Raw genomic sequence first — 17,583 nt, forward strand, 5'->3', positions numbered from 1 at the left:
ATGTTCCAAAGGGTCATTTTGCTGTTTACGTTGGGGAAAGTGAAATGAAGCGGTTTGTCGTTCCATTGTCGTTCTTGAACGACCCTTTGTTTCAAGATTTGCTAATTCAAACCGAAGAAGAATTTGGGTTCCACCATCCAATGGGTGGCCTCACTATTCCATGCAGCGAGGATGTATTCATCAATCTCTCGTCTCGTTTAGCCAGAAGATGATAGTACTGCTTTTTTTTTTGTTTTTTCCCAGAGGAGTACAATTTTGTATAGAGCTAGTAATTGTACAAATTTCTTTTTACACATATATAGAAGATAGTTTGTATATATTCATCAAACTTGTGCTTGTTAAGCCATTTTCAGATGCAAAAGCAGTTGTCTACTTGGACACTAGTTTTGTTGCATTTTCTTGTTTTAATTTCCGTGTACTTTAAGTTACACGCTAAAACAAAGATATATTGAGGAAATTCTTATTGAGTTAGGTATGACAAACCAAATCAATTACAAAGCAAATGTTGTAATGTGATTTGTCGTTTTTTTTAAACTGTACACCAATTACATAATAAATATATTACACTTGACATATAATTGATTCAGATTTAATTGAATTTTTGATTAGTATAAGAAGATAGGTTTAAGGGCCAAAATAAGTATGATGGATTTTAGTAGAGCTATTTTATGTTTTGAAAATGGATTGTTGGGCTGTGTGATCTGTATGAGTATAGTTGAGAATTAGAGAAGAAAGAACCTCTGAGAAAAGACCTCTTTACATAAATCTTTTGGCGAGTGAACTCAACCTCAAGCACTAACAACCAAACCATATGTTCGCCCAAATCAAGTTTCATGGTGCACTAAATATTCACTCAATCACCCAATTCTTGAACCATTGTACTCAAACGAAGAATCTTAGAGCAGTTGAGGGATTCTACGCCCATGTACTTAGAGCAGGGTTATTCTTCATTTCCCCTAACCTCCAAACCAAACTCGTATTAACATACACAGCATGCAACAACCAAGACACCCATAAAGTTCTGACCAGCTTCTTCAAATGTCTCAGTCCCAGAAACCCATTACCCTTCAATTCAATTATATCTCATTTTTCTCAACACGGGTCTGACTCTTTTGCGCTCCATACCTTTTCTTTCATGCATTGCAATGGTGTTTATCTTGATTCTTACGCTTTATGCACCTCTTTGAAATCAGCTTCTTGTTTGAAGAATGTTTGCCTTGGTAAAATGATGCATGCCTATGTGGAGAAATCGGGTTGGTTGGCTAGCGTGTTTGTGGGCAGTGCTTTGGTGGATCTTTACGGGAAATTGTTGTGTATGAATGATGCAGGAAAGATGTTTGATGAAATTCCTGTGAAGAATACTGTGTGCGCAAATGCGCTTATGTCGGGTTATGCTGAGGCTAAAATGTGGGATCAAGGAATTCAACTGGTTAGGAGGATGCCCATTCTAGGTTTGCCAGTGGACAATTTTACGATGTCTGCTACTCTTCGTGCATGTAGTGGGCTTTGTGCTCTCGAGTTCGGCAAGCAGGTTCATGCAAATATAGTACGCTGCATAATTGATGTTGGAGCTGATGTGTTTCTGCAAAGTTTGTTGATTGAAATGTATGGGAAGTGTGGACTGGTGGATAGTGCAAAAAGAGTCTTCAATATGCTGGGATATGAAGTAGGGGAGAGACGACTCGATGTTGTTTTATGGACTTCAATGTTAGGAGTGTATGGTCGGAATGGAAATTATATTGAAGTGATTAGGTTGTTTAAATCTATGCTAATGGAAGGGATAAGGCCTGATGGGGTGGCGTTTTTGACAGTCATCTCTGCTTGTGGTCACACTGGCCAAGTTGATCTTGGAATGGAGTACTTTGAGTCCATGACTCGCGACTATGGCTTGGTTGCAATCCAAGAGCATTATAGTTGTCTTGTTGACTTGCTTTGTCGTGCTGGAGAGTTGGAGAGAGCTTGCAAATTGGTTAGTGAAATGCCATTTACTGGGGACAAGAGCTGCACTATATCCATGTGGGGAGCATTGCTTAGTGCCTGCAATGAGTGTGGAAATGTCAATTTGGGAAAGTTGGCTGCTCATAGAGCACTTGAATTGGAGCCTGATAATGTTGGAGTTTATGTTCTATTATCTAATATGTATGCCAGGAATGGTATGTGGGCTGAGATTGAGCAATTGAGGGAATCAATTAAACAAAAAGGGTTGAAGAAGGAAATTGGATGGAGTTGCATAGATGCAACCAGTTCAGTCGGAGGGAAATTCTCTTATAGATAGCAATTCGTTTCATGTTATCACGTTTATGTTCTATATTCGATATGTTTGAGAGGAATTACATGGCTGAGTTTCTCAAAATGCATAGAGTTCATGACAAGTAAGGGTTGAGAGGACAATGGAGGGAATTCATTAAATGTGACAAGTTGAAAGGAGAGTGGTTCTTGAACAGACAGCTTGCATTCCCTGTTCTCAGTTGGATGAATTTCTTCCCTGAGTATGTTCACACCAACAGAATGCAGATGAGAAAACAATGCAAGGTTTTATCTCCATCACAATACAGCCTACCCACTGCTGACACTCCAAATTACATCTTTATCATATTAGTTTAACTTCTCAAGGTACTTGAGATGAAGTGGTTTGAGCTTCTATATGGGCCTCGCAGAGGCGCAATTTTTGAAGTTTGAACCATCTTGCAAAACCTGGTTTCTAGCAGAACAATTCTCTTTCAACTTCAAGCGAGGTTTCTTGATGAGATGCCTCAAACTCTGAGGCTGAAATCTTACCTTGATTCTCATCCAAGCCCCAGAGAAATGCCTAAGCATCTTTTAGCTTTCAGATCAAACTCATAACTTCAACAATTCAAATTTCAAAAGGGCTGGGTACTACATGAAAAGTCCCTCATATACATTTCCCAGTAGTGTGTCAAATGTACACCTTGTGACAGCTTAAATGGAGCTTGTTCGTTTTGGTATTCTGCAGTAAAAACCACTCTGATAAAAGGTCAACCTTAGTCCTTCCTGAATGACTCTCATACTTAGTCTTCCTCATTGATACGGTTACATGCAGTATAAGAGAGGGTCTCGTATGTGCTTCATGTTGGTGATAATGTCATTCTTGCTGGAAGAATATGTTGTTGTCCAGAGAGGAGCTGATAAGATCTCTATTTTTTCTTTTAAGATTTAAAAGATCATGTGTGAATGTTTAAAGCGGTAGAAAGTATTTAAAATGTATATCATCATTATTAAGGTGAATGCTACAATCTCAGATGTTGGATCGTGCTCTCCCCATAATGTGCCAAAGGCTAATCGCAAGATGCTTCAGGACCTTCGAGCTACTGCCTAGTAGAGAAGATTCGATTCTCTGCAGGCAATTGCTTCTAGTGCTCTGCAAAAAGATTGAAGATGAGTAGCACTCTTGTTAATTCATTACTTAATCCATCCCCTTTCTTGAATCTAATGAATGTCCATTCCCTGTAGTAGGATATTCGTTTATTTTGCTGTGAATGATGAGAATCTGTTTTTTGGTTGAGAAATATAACACTGTTAACTTGATCTATTCTGAATGGGAGGATGTGGTTCAAAATCAAAAGGCAGCATACCATCTTCCTTTTTTGTTTAGGCACTATATGAAGAACAAGAAGATTTTCTAACTTGGTGCTTTTTAATAAATTTGTGGAATTCTATACTAATTATTGGCCACCTAGAAGATAAAGGAAGATATGATCCTTTGGCATTTAAGTTACATAAGTCAAAACTCAGTGGTATCGTTTTTTCCTGATTGGTTTCAGTTGTTCCAACACCATCACAACTGGTGTTAGGAAAATGTTTGGATGGTGTTTACAACAATGGCTTGCAGGTAGTGTGGAAATTCTTTTGAAGTATTTATTCCAATTTCCAAGTTGTAAAACATAATCGAAGTGTGATCGAGTTTTCAATGGATCATAGCTGTGCCGCGTCAACAGTGGTCTCAGCATACCAGGTTTGAAATCTTATCCTTAATACTGACTAATTCTTCTTCAAATTATTTTCTGTGGGCCCTTTAAAGCACATCCTCTATTTTAAGTTCGTTTAATTTATCCAGAGTTCTACTTTATTGTCCTGAAAATTATGTGTTAGAGTTAGACATCCAGGCTTCTTCTTGCTCTGGGTCTTATGACATGAAATTTGCTGAGCTGTTTATTGGTCCAACTTTCATGCATAGCCCCCATTCTTGAAATGACTCTTGTCGGTCGTTTTAGTTTTGATATCATCACCTGGCTTGATCTATAAATATGTATATAGATATACATTTTTCTGCTGGCCATTGCTCTGCTCACTTACACAGCTAGGGCCCATATTGTTTATATTTCATTAAATATCACTTACTATTTAATTTCATAAAATGGTAACTTAGTACAGATTTGTGATTGTTGTTTGCCTTGTCAAAGGAGTAATATATTTTCAGAGTTTTTGTACTACTCAAACGTGATTAGACACATGCACTGTGGCTGAGAGTGTAAAAATATATCCGACTTTTGATCTATTAATTCCCTACAACTATTAAATACATAAGTACTTTTTTTGTACCTATGTTAGTTAGAGCTAATTATACCCATACAACTGAAGCATCAACTTCTTACCACAACTTTTCAGAAAAAAATTGCGCCATACTGATTATGTTTTGTCTTATATTTTTGTAACAATTATTGTCCGGATTCTTTTGGGATGTTATATCCAATGCAAGATGATTGACTGTATTTTTAGTGAGTGTGTTTGAAACATGAATGTTAGTTGGCGAAACTTAAGGTGACGGGTTCAAGTGGAAGTGTGATATGAAAGGGTCTTGTTCTATAGCATTTCTAGAGGGCAAGAGTAACATGGGCTTCATGTGCAATACGGAGAGCTGGGTCATCATCAGAATGAGAGGAATTTCTTTTGATGGATTAGTTTATGCTCAGGAACACCTCAAATTAAGTTTGAAGGGACCACATTCCTTTCCTCTATTCATGTATTCGACTATCTATTATTAGTAGTACTATTATTATCCCCATCCAATCTAATTTTGAGAACATGGGATGGGATGGACTTGTTAGTCTAGTTTTAGCTACCACCGTCTGCCATCTGCCCAGTTGAACCCACTATTATGTGATGTTCCATTCTGCATTCTATTTGACGTGTAACCGCCATGTGGATTGAAATTCACAATAACTGTATATCTAAAAGGAAACGTTCGATACACAATATATAAAGTAGAATGCCAGATCAATACTGGAATCGAGGATCCGAACTCCCATCTGCTTGTCCCTGTATACCTGCTTCATTTACTACTAGATTGTAAGGTCTACACATTACTTTTTTTTATGTAGTAAGACAAACATTGTTAATCAAGTACCAAAGTCCGGTAAAATAATTAGGATCCTTTCTCTGCGCTTATAGTTTCAAACCTTTTACAGATCACACCTGCAGTATAACTCACAAAGTTGTTAAACATTTTTTATAAGATTCAACAGAGACATCACTATAGTACTATCAAGGACTCGAGGGTATATGCTAGTAATGACAAAAGGAGACAACAGAAATGCGGGGATGCAGTGAAACTATCAAAGCATTGGACCTATTAGCTTTTTGTGGATCTTTTTCTCAGCCTTAGAACATGCAGATCATAACTTTATTTCCTGGACAAGGAGATGGAGCCGGGCTGAATAGGGGGACGACATATCTAGTGGTGATCCTTTCAAAGGGGGATTCTTCTTTGATAATCACTATTCCTTCTGGTAGATGCCTATTACTCTCACATTGGTTTCAGATTTTCAATTCCAGGACCACATGGGGGAGCCCCATTTTTGGACAAGTAGTTTTGTTTTCGATGATGATGTCTTCTTGTTGAAGGGTATATTAGTCAATCTCCTGCATACAGTTGGGGCTTGAATTTTTTGAATTTACAATAATAGAGAAACCTGCGTTGGAATCAGGTAAAAGAGAAGAAACGGTGTCAATCAACCAAACGATATGAACTATAACTAAAAATAGAGTTTGGGATTTCAAGGAAGTTGTCGTATTGAAGTTCTTGGTTATGAATTATCATATTATGAAATATGAAATGATCTTCCTTGCCTATATATCTATTTCACATTTTTAGTAGTTTTTCAGCAATTGAATGGACACATGAACGTATAACTCTCTGTGCATTATTTTATTATCTGGTTGGCTGTTTGATACTCACATGACTTTACTGAGGAAACTGTTGTGTTCTCCCTGACAATCATTTTTACAGAGGAAACTGTTGTATTTTCTCCTGATATTTTATTTTGTTGGATGGTTACTGTTTTCTCCTGACAATCAATTAATAGAATCACGAGTCCAACAAACAGAAAATACCAAACTCCTCCAAGCTGTGGTGGTTCCTGCTCTCAGTACATAACAATTTGGAGTCCGTGATTTACGACCATGTACCAGGTTCATTCAAATAAACTGACGCTCTTATTCTCAACTGATTGATTTAGAGTGGATAGCATGAAATTCCTCTATCTCTTTGTACCTAAGTAGCTTTATTTGCTACATATGAGAGAGAGAGAGAGAGAAGTTTGATGTTGAAATAGTGAAGGAAGCTAAGATTCAGATTGTGTTTTCTGTTGCAACGTCTATTATTACATCTTCTGCTCCATTCAATATACACAAATGATGTCACGTACATATAATCTTTCTCAAAATAAAATACCTGATGTTATTCTTGTATATGTGGAGTATAAGATGGAATATGATTCACAATAGAAAATTCAATTGAATCTAATTTTCTATGCAAAATCTATTCTATCTTCTGCTCTATTCAACATGCACACACTATTTGTATAATCCTTCTCAAGATAAAATACATTATTTTATTTTTTTACATTGTGATGTATATGTTAAATAAAGAATAATATAAAATAAAATTTACAACAAAAAATTCAATTGGATTGAAAAGTATGTTATAGAGATGAGGAAATAGTGAGTAATTTTTTATGATAGAGCAACTGTAAGTTTGAATACAAGTAGATGTAGAAAGGGTCCATATTGTCATTAGGAGGGCCAACATGGAAAACTGCTCCCAATGGGTTCCGACCCCACATTGTCCTTTCATACTATCCCAACAGCCCAAATACCTCTGCTCCCACACCCCACATGAACCCCTTCCCCCAATCCTCTTAAATAAATACCCTCACTCACTCAACTCCACCCAAGCAATTCATCAAACACATTCCTTTCCTTCATTCTTCATCTTCATCTCCTCTCCCAAAAACCTCAAGAAAAAATGGCAATCAAGAAATCAAACAAACTGCCTCAAGCAGCAGCCCTGAAGCAAATCCTGAAAAGGTGTTCGAGTTTGGGGAAGAAATACGATGAAGATGGGCTCCCAGTCGACGTCCCCAAAGGACACTTCGCAGTCTACGTCGGCGAAAATCGAAGCAGATACATCGTCCCCATTTCGTTCCTGACCCACCCAGAGTTCCAGTGTCTGCTCAGGCGCGCCGAGGAAGAGTTCGGATTCGACCATGAAATGGGACTCACTATCCCTTGTGAAGAAGTCGTGTTTCGCTCCCTAACTTCAATGCTCAGATGATGAAGAAGCATGGAAAAAAATTGGGAAAATCGTGAAAGCATTTTTGGAGAGAGATGGTCAAGATGAGAGCAGTATTTTCGACTGCTTTTCAATCTTTTTTCAACATCTTTCTTCACTTTTTTTTTTTTTTTTTCAAATTTTTTATTTTTGGGGGGATTTGAGCTTTAATCCCATGTTTTTGGGGTGATTGTATTTGACCCTGACCCGAGACCCGTGAACTAACTCATGGGTTGAATTTGTATAAAAACGGTCTGTAATTTTCCTGGCAGAGGTGGTGTGTTTGTCTACACCCTGCTAGAGAATTTTTAACGTTATTTACCAACAATTTAACCTCCTAATCTCATTTTCTATATAGATACTGTTTATTACATTATTCAAAGTCTTTTTTTTTTTTTAATATAAGTGGATGATTAATATAATATCTAAAAATTACCAACAACTGTAACATTCCGATCATCAACTTCGATAATTGTATCTAGTTAACAACTACTATTAAAATAGAATAAATTATATACGTTTGTGAGGTTCGAACTCATAAGAATAAATCATATATGTTTGTGAGGTTCGAACTCATAATTTTAACGTAATGATATATTAATTTGGCCAAATGAACTACACACCATTGACTGTTCAAAGTCTATTTACACACATCATTATATTAATATTTAAATACTAAAAACACATTCCAAAATAATAAACAAATAAAAAATTACTGTCGAAGTTAACTAATAACAAACAACGGATCTGATAACGTGCATGTGCATGTGTATATATATTATTATGAAAATAGATAAATTTTATTCATATTTACGGACCTGAATCGAGTAGAATTGATCACACTTTATAACCTTCATCATTTATAATTTGATAAATGAAGGGTAATTTATGTTTTATATTTAATGATAATCAAAAAACATGAGAGATCCATTCGGATTTAAATAATTTAGATTCAAATCTAACCAAAGTTTGGATAAGACAAAAAATGTATTACAGCATCAATGAAGTAGTGTAATAATATGTGGAGTTGTATCAGAAGGGTATCCCATGAAAAAGAAAATAATAATAATAACTAACCGGAGATTACTGTAATAAGTTGACAGCTGGGTCTTCCACATCTCATACGTACGTAAGGGCATGGTTCTTGGAGCCATTGGACTTCCGTACATGCCACTAGTCTACTCTATTCCGTTAATGTCGTTAATTATACGGTGCGTACAATTACCCAAAAAATATAAATATGTATACAGTGGGAACCAGTGTCGCGTTTGTCTTATTTAGGATTTAGAATTAAAGAAAAACAAATATTACTGACATCTGCAAGCAAAGTAATATTTAGTAGATATAGGAGTCGCAATTATTTCAAAAATAGTCTATTTGAAGGGATTCAGAGAATTGCCCTCAAAAATAGCAAAAATGTTTTCAAATTAGCCTTATTAAACAATTGTATCGGGTCGGGTTGGTCTCCAATATTTGTATAATAAATAATTAATATATTCATATTTATTTTTCTATTATTTATTAAAAAACATGCAATGAGTTTGGTGGGGAAGGACCACCTACCCTCAACTGTTGATGCTGAATACACGTTACAAATAGCAGAGAATGTGGATCACCAAAATTCAGTACCTAAATTGGACTATATATACATATATATTGATCACTGTGTCACATAATATTTACATATATATATGATATAAAAATTTTAAAAGTAGATCAAATGATTAACATGAATGAAAGTGAAAGGTAAACATATTAGTGTATTGACAATAAAAAGATAATGTGGACGATTTAAAATAAATATAAGTAATTATATTAGTAAAAATCATTAGTTGTCAGTGCAAATAGGTACTATTGGCACGACAAAAAAATTAGTGTAATGGTGTTAAAATAATGTGGAGTTACTTTTGTATTAAAAAAAAAGAATTTATAATTAATTTTTAAAATTATCTAATTAGGAATATAACTATTATATTTAAAAAAGACTAGTGTGATTGTGTCATTAACCCTTGTCGTGAGTGTCGAGAGTTTTTTTTTTTTTTTAATTATTATATATTAGCTTAGATGTATGTATTTATTATATATATATAGATAGATTCACACAAAAATATGTGTAATATGTAGATATATTGAATATGAAGCACAAAAATTGATGTCCCTGGTCGTATATTATAGCAAGTACAGCCATTAAGAGCAAAATTTCATAATTACTACATAAGTTTTAGGGTAAAATTTATCATAATAATAAATACTTTTTATTATTTAAAAAAATTATAAATATATTCACAAAATTAATGATCATCTAATAAATACTCTTAATTATACAATGAATTGCCTCGATAGAGTATCTATCAAACTACCATTTATTTTGAAAAAAATATGTATAATTTTTTAAATAATAAAAAAAGTATTTATAATTATAACATATTTCAAAACACCCACTATACTTTATTTTAAGTTTATGTTAAAAGTTGGTAAGCACTTAGTAGTTGGTAGGGTATATATATATATATATATATATATTTACTTCCCAATATAATATTTTGTAATTATACATATTTATATACTTTAAATAAAAATTGGGGTCCACTGTGAAGGTTAGAAGTTGTTGATGAGTCCGAAATTACATTTTTGTCATATTCTATATGCTTTTCTTCTACTCAAAATTATATAACTCAATCTGCATGGATTCCAACTTGGTAGAGTTTGGTCACCCAATATTTATTTACTTAATTAAAAATAAATATAATTTTATATTTTTAATTATAAATGATGTGGATAGGAAGGTTCAAAACCCGAATGGGGGTGGAGGATCCGAAATCTTTGTGGGCCCGGGTTCAGTACAATATCTGGGGGCTCGAGGCACGTGACTGTTGCCCCACCTATCTCTATTTGAACTTGTGACGTGACCTGTCACGTGGCCCCGCTACCACTGTCCAAATCATCTTTCCTACTTTCATCATTCATCAACATATAATAATTATTAGAAAATCAGGGCCGCTCTTTTAATTTCTACTTCTATTTTTATTTTCTTTTTTAATTAGCTTCATAAATATACTCAAAATTAAAGCTTAAATAGAATTAAAGAAACTACTTTTTTTATTTATGAGTGGTGTCACATTATTTTTAAATTTTGTTAAGAAAATTAAGAAATAAACCATTGTTTCAAGACATTTCCGATACAAGGAAAATGATATAATTGAGAATTGAGACTGGAGGTGGAATTAATTAATGGGTCCAAAATAAGATAAATTGCAATGGATTCTTCTCAATTTTGACATATGATTATTCTTTCATTATTTAAAAAATTATAAATATTGTATTGATGTTCTGATAAAATTATGTAATTTTTGAATGAAAATTTGAAATTATTAATTTTATCTAGTCCTTATTGTATGTTTTAAAAAAAATGGCCGGATGGATGAAAAATTTTAAAATATCATAAAAAATTATCTACTTAATCCATTAAAAATTTTAAAAAATTTTAATAAATAAATAAAATTATTATTCACAGTTCAAAATAATATTTTAATCAAATTACTACAAAAAATGAATAAAAATTGAATATAGACTAACGAATTGTGTTAATTACTAGACGGTTGTTACAATCAAGGGATATTGAAAAAATAATAAAAAAATATTTATAATTGTATCAAAATCTAAAAAAAAAAACTCATTGTAATTTACTATAAAAAAATATTTTGTTTGAGAACAATAATTGTTTTTGCAGTTTACCGCCTTAATAATAAAAATTTGTAATCTGTGCAACAAAAGGAATTAAGTGAAAATGATTTTAAATATATTAAATTAATCTCTCCACTTTGAAGTGGGCCAGGGTTGACCCATTATCTGATCCGATCCAAAACTGTTATACCATGAAAAGCTAATTGGGACCAACAACAATGCGGATCTAAAAGGTCCACTTTTTTGTGGCTGATCATTCTCATCCGGGTGGGTCTTTTCACTTGGCCCAAATACCATGTGGAAGTGGAACCATCTTGTCAATACTCAATTACTCATCCATTTCAAGTACAATTAGTTGCTGATGCACACTATTTTTACGAGCATATAAAAAAAAATTATGTGAAAAGAAGATAAATCATTAAAATTGTGTAAGATTAAAAAATATGGGGTACGTTGAGAAAGAGAAAATAAATTATAGAAATTTATTAAAAATACAGAAATTTGTGTTAAAAGATATGGAGAATGTAAGAGAAATTCAATAAATTGTAATTATAGATTTTTTAAAAAATATAGAAGTTTGTGAGGAAAAAAAAAAAACCGAACTAAAAATATAGAAGTTTGTGAGGAAAGTCTAAAAATATACATGTATGTATGTAATTTCCCAGTAATATTGAAAAACCGAACTAAAAGAGTCCAGCAGCCAGGAAAGAGGACACAACAAGAACATCAACTAATTGGTGAGTGCCAAAGCTCAAAAAAGGAGACTTAATCTGTATTAAGCATTTGTAGCAACAACTCCTGAACAGACCTCAAATAGATTTAACATGAGACTACATGCTGAACATTATGTTACAACAACGAAATTGAATTTCCGACGACCAAATATCAATGGTCATACCACTTACCCTGAGTCGTCTCATAATCTCCTCCTAAAATCTCCCAGTGTACAAATAATTGGTCAAAACTCCTGTTTTTTCATCACAAATCGCAAAATCCATATTCGAAATTAATGGACGTTGCACTGTTGCAATAGAGGATGCCCATAATCAACATACTTATCCCAAATCGGTTTATATTTCTCCATTCCAATCTTCAACCAAGGTTTTGAGTTGCCGTTAAAATGTAGCACAGCCCCTGTCTCTATCAACTTTGGATCAACATTCGTATAGCCCAAACCTAGGACATGCCATGAGGGGTTTAGAGGCTCTGTCAATCCATAGAATGTCAACAGGCCTGGAGGGAGAGTCCCGAGTTTCCACAAAGTCCTGTCAACATTCTTTTCCTGCCAGTAGTGGTAGATACCCGTGACATTCCTTCTCCTCCATTCAACCAAATCAAAAACATTCATCCCAAATGCCCATCCACACGCGTCAGGGTCAAAATGCTCACGAATTAGGGGGTGAGAGTAATTCAAGTACTTGTGGTATCTATGAAATGTTTCCATGCATGTCTCCACTGCACCATTGACATTGCCGTTCAGATCGAGAGAGAAAAGAGCTGAAAGATCCTTCTGCACGACAACGTCATCATCAAGAAAGACCACCTTCTTCAGGGCAGGAAAAACTTCAGGAATGTAGAATCTGAGGTGGTTAAGCATGGATAAGTATTTAGGGTTCCTGAACTTGATTGGAGTCCGGTTATCACCACCACTACCTGAGAAGTAGTAGCTCCGGGTGTCCGAGTCTTGAAGCTGTTTAAGAACAGGAACATAGGAAGCATTCAACCAGCTAAAGTCTTCTATCTTTTGGACATCAACAGTTACTCCTGCAAAACTATTCATGGTGAACCAAGCTCTCATTGCTGCGTGATTCACTTCATCAGTTACAAGGTGGAAAACCACCTTCTCAGGATTTTTGGAATTCAAAGCTGTAGAATTCACGACAACTGAAGTTGCGAGGATGTTATCAGAGAAGACACAAAAGTGATACAAACTGTTGTCCTTGAGTTTTAAAGCTGTTTGTCTATTCTCTTTAAGTTTCCTCTGCAAATTGGAATTCTTAAACCATTCACTTGTCAGACGAACACCGAGGCAATACAAGCTCTTTGGAACTTCTTCAGCAGCTATTTGTCCATACTTCGAACTTTTCTCTGTGATAGAGTTCATTTGCTCTTCAAGACCCTGGATCTTGGCCTTAAGTCTCATGATCATGGTAGCACTGTCATAATGGAGTTGCTGAGCCTGAAAGAGTAGAAGTGCCATGTCACGAATAGCAGTTTCTGATTCGCTGGTTGTCAAAGGAGTTCTTCTTAAGGCTGCATTTGACAGAAGGATCTGTGAGTTGCGAATCTGAGCACTAAGTTCCCATGCAAATTGCAGATTGCTGCTTTCCTTTGCAATAACGAGAAATGCCTTTGCCAGAGAAATTTGGTCATTCAGTTGCCTCGTTACAGAGTCAGGACTCACCATTTCGTCAGTGATGTTCAGGCCTTCTATAACCTTTTCATGTCTAGTGAATCTCTGCATAACATAAAAACAGATGTCAATTGCTATTTCCAATAATAACTTCTGACAGATAAGGGGAGGGAACAAACTAATACAACTGTAAACTATGTCAATGCAACAAAAGTGACATTTAATTTGCCTGAACCTTTTCTCGTTTGTTCCTGAATCAAGGACCAAAGATTTCCCATTTTCCTCACCTGTACTTTAATTACATTTTAGGGAGATGCTATATAAAAAATGGTAAAAAAACATGTGGACTTTATATTTTAATCAAACAGACTTCAGCATTAGAGCATCTGAAAGGAAGCATTTTGCAAATCCTATATATATTTACCATAAACAGAAGTGCAACACTACCAGAGCTGTTAACATTGGGCATAAAGAGGGTGCATCTTGCCCCTCTGACCATTACCGATTTTAACTATTAGGTGACATATCGACATTTGCAACCGTAAGTTGCTAAAGAATAATATAAGCCAATCTCATGTACAAGGGGCCAACTAGATGCCAGAAGTTAAACGAACAGAACACCATTACCATTTCAAACATTGTCCCAAATCAGTTACCATGTTCCTTTCTTAAGTTACTTTTTCTGCAGCAACTCTTTAGAGCCCAATAGCATTTCTGCATGTTTCACTTGGTATCTGTTGCCTGGGAAAAGCATACATTGCAGTTCACTCACAACAACAATATTTTGAAGGTTGCTGCTGAACATGTCATTGCAACATCATATCATTGTGTGTTTACAGAACTAACATGTTCATAATTGAAGCTTAATGCTTAACAAGTTGATCATCATATGTACCTAACTAAATTGATATACATTTCCGTCCCCCAATTTCTAACTATGAAAAATTGCAGTTCTTGCATCATTCTTTTTTGGGGGGAAGGTTAATTGCATAAATATAAAAAAAGGTACAATAATAACCCTAAGGAACTATTACATTAATTCCAGGCAATCTTCCAGATTCTATATATTAGTTCTTGCATCATTTAATACTTCAATAAGTCACCTTTTACATATTAGTATCAAACTTTACCGTTCTTAATCATTTACTAGTGCTCATTGATCAATAAATTCTTTTTAATCTTCGACATGTGTACTGTAAGAGCAAAAAGCTTATTCAACTAATCCCTTCCACAGAGCTCCATTCACCCAGCATTTATGAGAAGAATCATAACAGGAAACACCACTTCAGTCTCCAACTTTATCCTCATTTTTGGTGAATAGGTGATGGTTAAAACTACACATAAATCTTAGGCCAATGTATGGTTCCTTTGGAACAAATAAGAGAGATTATCAGTATTTCACACTAGTAAATACATTTACATTCAATATCTTATCATGATCCCTGAGTTCATGTTACAATAAATAAAACAAGTTTTCACACACTTGATAAATCTTAGGGACAACTAACCGCTTCAGTTTCAGTAATTTGCCCCCAACAGTTAGTAAGGCTAATACCCATTCACTCTACTCTTTATATCTCCTATTGCCAATCTGTTCCACAAGTTCCCATCAAAATTTAAAAAGAAAAAAAGAGAAAGAAGCAATACATCAAAGAGAAACGATGAAGAATGCACCTCCAACTGATCCCAACTCAAATCACAAGGTAATAAACAAAATTAATTACATATGCAGTATATGTTAAGTTGAGAGAAAATTTCAGATCGAAAATTACCTTGGAATAAACCGATCTTGAAGAGGGACGCTGATTTTCCCGGCTCAAGAGCACAATGAAAAGCAGAATCACTGAGCCACACAGCGTCAACCAGAACACATTCGGAATTCGTCGCCTCACCGGCCGCCTAAAGTCTGACCCTCGACGCCTCATTTACTTGGACAGAAGAACTGGAAATGAAACCAGTCAAAAATATCTACGAATTACAATTCTGGCACCTCGTGATTGAAGAATTGCGCAGAATTCGAACTGGTTTTCTTAAATATTTTCAATCAAAATAGAATAAATAATCAGAGCTCAGGGCAGTTGGAAGTGTGGAGCAGTTTGTGGAAGAGCTCTGAGAGAGATCTCAGATGGCTGGTATAGAAAAAGGGCGTAGGCGTGGAGAAAGAAAGAACTGGACCGACAGAGCTAAAGCAACGAGGTGAAGCCTTTAACGGTCTTCACTCTTCTCATAACATTAACCCACCGTGAAAAGGAAAAAGCATTCACAATCACGGGATGATGCATCAACTGGATTTGGATCTTGGGGCCCAGTTCACTAAACACCATTGGGTCGGATCCCAAATAATTGGATGTTTATTTTATAATAGTCCAGCCCGTGATTATTTGGTATGACCCGTTATTCGGCCCATTTTGGGCGGACTATAGTCCGATTTTGCAAAGCCCAACCCAATAAAGTACCTTTGTCAATTTTATCCTCAAATGGTCCACGGTAAAGACTGAAATACCCTATAATGTTACAAAAATTACAAGACAAATATTTGTCACTTCTTAATGTTGATTGACGTTTTTGTGCCAATTCTTCTCTCACTCTTCTTGTTAATGATGTTTGGTGTATCCTTATAATTCTTCTCCCAGCGTTTTTGTTCTTGGTTTTGTTTTTCTTTTTATTGTTGTTGAATTGAGCTTATGGCTCTTGGAGTTTCTTTTTATGTTTTCTGATTGGATTGAGATTTCATTCTCACATGTTCTGACTTGATTCAAATATATTTGAATAGATCGGATTGAATTATTTTTATAATTTGCGGTAATTACTCAAATACGATTTTAATTAAGTTGGGTCGATTATCGGGTATAAAGAAAATACTCTGTTGGGAAATTGGCTCAGGACCAAATTCGGTAGGCTCAAACCCATAGCCCCAACCCACCACCTATAAGACCTGACCCGATCTACCCATTATCCGATTCGGTTCCCATTTTTAAATGATTGAAACTCTTCGCATTCTTATTCCTTTTTCTTGGCCGAATTTATTAACCCTCCTCGTATTCTTCCCTCTTTCTCGATTTTTTGCACCATCATCAATGACTTTTTCATATTTATACACTACCTTCGAAAACAAAAAGAAGAGAAAGAACAAGTGAGGAAAAAAAATAAAAGAGATAGGTAAACTTGAGTAGTTCGATGGTGCCTTGGTGGCATGGGTTAGCCTTGGTAGCTATCGTTCCTTAGTGGGTTTCAACAACCAGAGTGGTTTGGTTGCCGGCCTTTGTGGTTGTGTGCTTCGTCCCCCCTATATCGGCTCCCTGAGCCTCTTTGATTTTGTTCCGTTTTTTATATTTTCGTTTTATTTTAATGTTATTATGGTTATATCCCTGATTATTGTAATACTTGAGTTTGGTTATATTTTTTTGGACTCATCACTATGAGGTGAAAACCCAACATATTCGATTGGGTTAATCAAGTACGCAATATTTATTTAAAAAAATAATAAAAGAAAAGAAAATTATTCTTGTTTCTAGTAAAAATTAGTAAAGTAAAAAAAGCAAAATACATATGATTAGGTTCAAGGTTGATCTACTTGTCAAGTTATTTATATTATGAATTAAATTATTTTATTTATTAATTTAAATTAATTGTGATGTTATATTATATTTTAATATAGATAAGCTGATATTGTAATTTTGATATAAATTTTTTGTATAATATTTTTAAAAAACAAGTCACACAACACATACAATTTACAATTGACAAGTATAAAATTACAAAAGAAAGTTACCTTTAAATACTTCTTTATTGCTTTCACATTTAAATTACAAAAAAAGAAATGGAAAATATTCGGCTATTCAATTACGAGTATTAGACTAACCCGATTTCAACAAATACCCAATTTTGTTAAACTTGTGTTGGATATCAAATATACTATTAACCAAAAAAAAAAAAGTGAGTATCCAACTAAAAAAACCCGAAATCCGAGAAACCC

At 34.6% G+C, this 17,583-nt stretch overlaps 3 protein-coding genes across 4 annotated transcripts; 2 read left to right on the top strand and 1 right to left on the bottom strand.

Moving 5' to 3' along the window:
- On the top strand, window positions 661–4,615 carry LOC105172950 (putative pentatricopeptide repeat-containing protein At1g68930). Its single transcript, XM_011094571.2, has one exon. The coding sequence runs from the start codon at window positions 812–814 to the stop codon at window positions 2,273–2,275; it is 1,464 nt and encodes a 487-aa protein (XP_011092873.1). The 5' UTR covers window positions 661–811; the 3' UTR covers window positions 2,276–4,615.
- Window positions 6,885–7,911, top strand: LOC105172951 (auxin-responsive protein SAUR50). Its single transcript, XM_011094572.2, has one exon. It carries the CDS (start codon window positions 7,265–7,267, stop codon window positions 7,571–7,573), a length of 309 nt encoding a protein of 102 aa, XP_011092874.1. The 5' UTR covers window positions 6,885–7,264; the 3' UTR covers window positions 7,574–7,911.
- Window positions 11,903–15,823, bottom strand: LOC105172952 (probable galacturonosyltransferase 10). Of its 2 annotated transcripts, XM_011094575.2 has the most exons (3): window positions 15,380–15,512; window positions 14,235–14,348; window positions 11,903–13,712 (listed from the first exon to the last, which is right to left on the bottom strand). In XM_011094575.2, the coding sequence occupies exons 2-3, from the start codon at window positions 14,244–14,246 to the stop codon at window positions 12,261–12,263; spliced, it is 1,464 nt and encodes a 487-aa protein (XP_011092877.1). In that variant the 5' UTR covers window positions 14,247–14,348; window positions 15,380–15,512; the 3' UTR covers window positions 11,903–12,260. The 2 variants fall into 2 exon arrangements, with proteins under 2 accessions (XP_011092877.1, XP_011092876.1); XM_011094574.2 differs by lacking the exon at window positions 14,235–14,348 and having other exon boundaries at window positions 15,380–15,823.

The sequence above is a fragment of the Sesamum indicum genome, linkage group LG10 (genome assembly GCF_000512975.1).
Source record: "Sesamum indicum cultivar Zhongzhi No. 13 linkage group LG10, S_indicum_v1.0, whole genome shotgun sequence".
In the NCBI taxonomy this organism is placed as follows: domain Eukaryota; kingdom Viridiplantae; phylum Streptophyta; class Magnoliopsida; order Lamiales; family Pedaliaceae; genus Sesamum; species Sesamum indicum.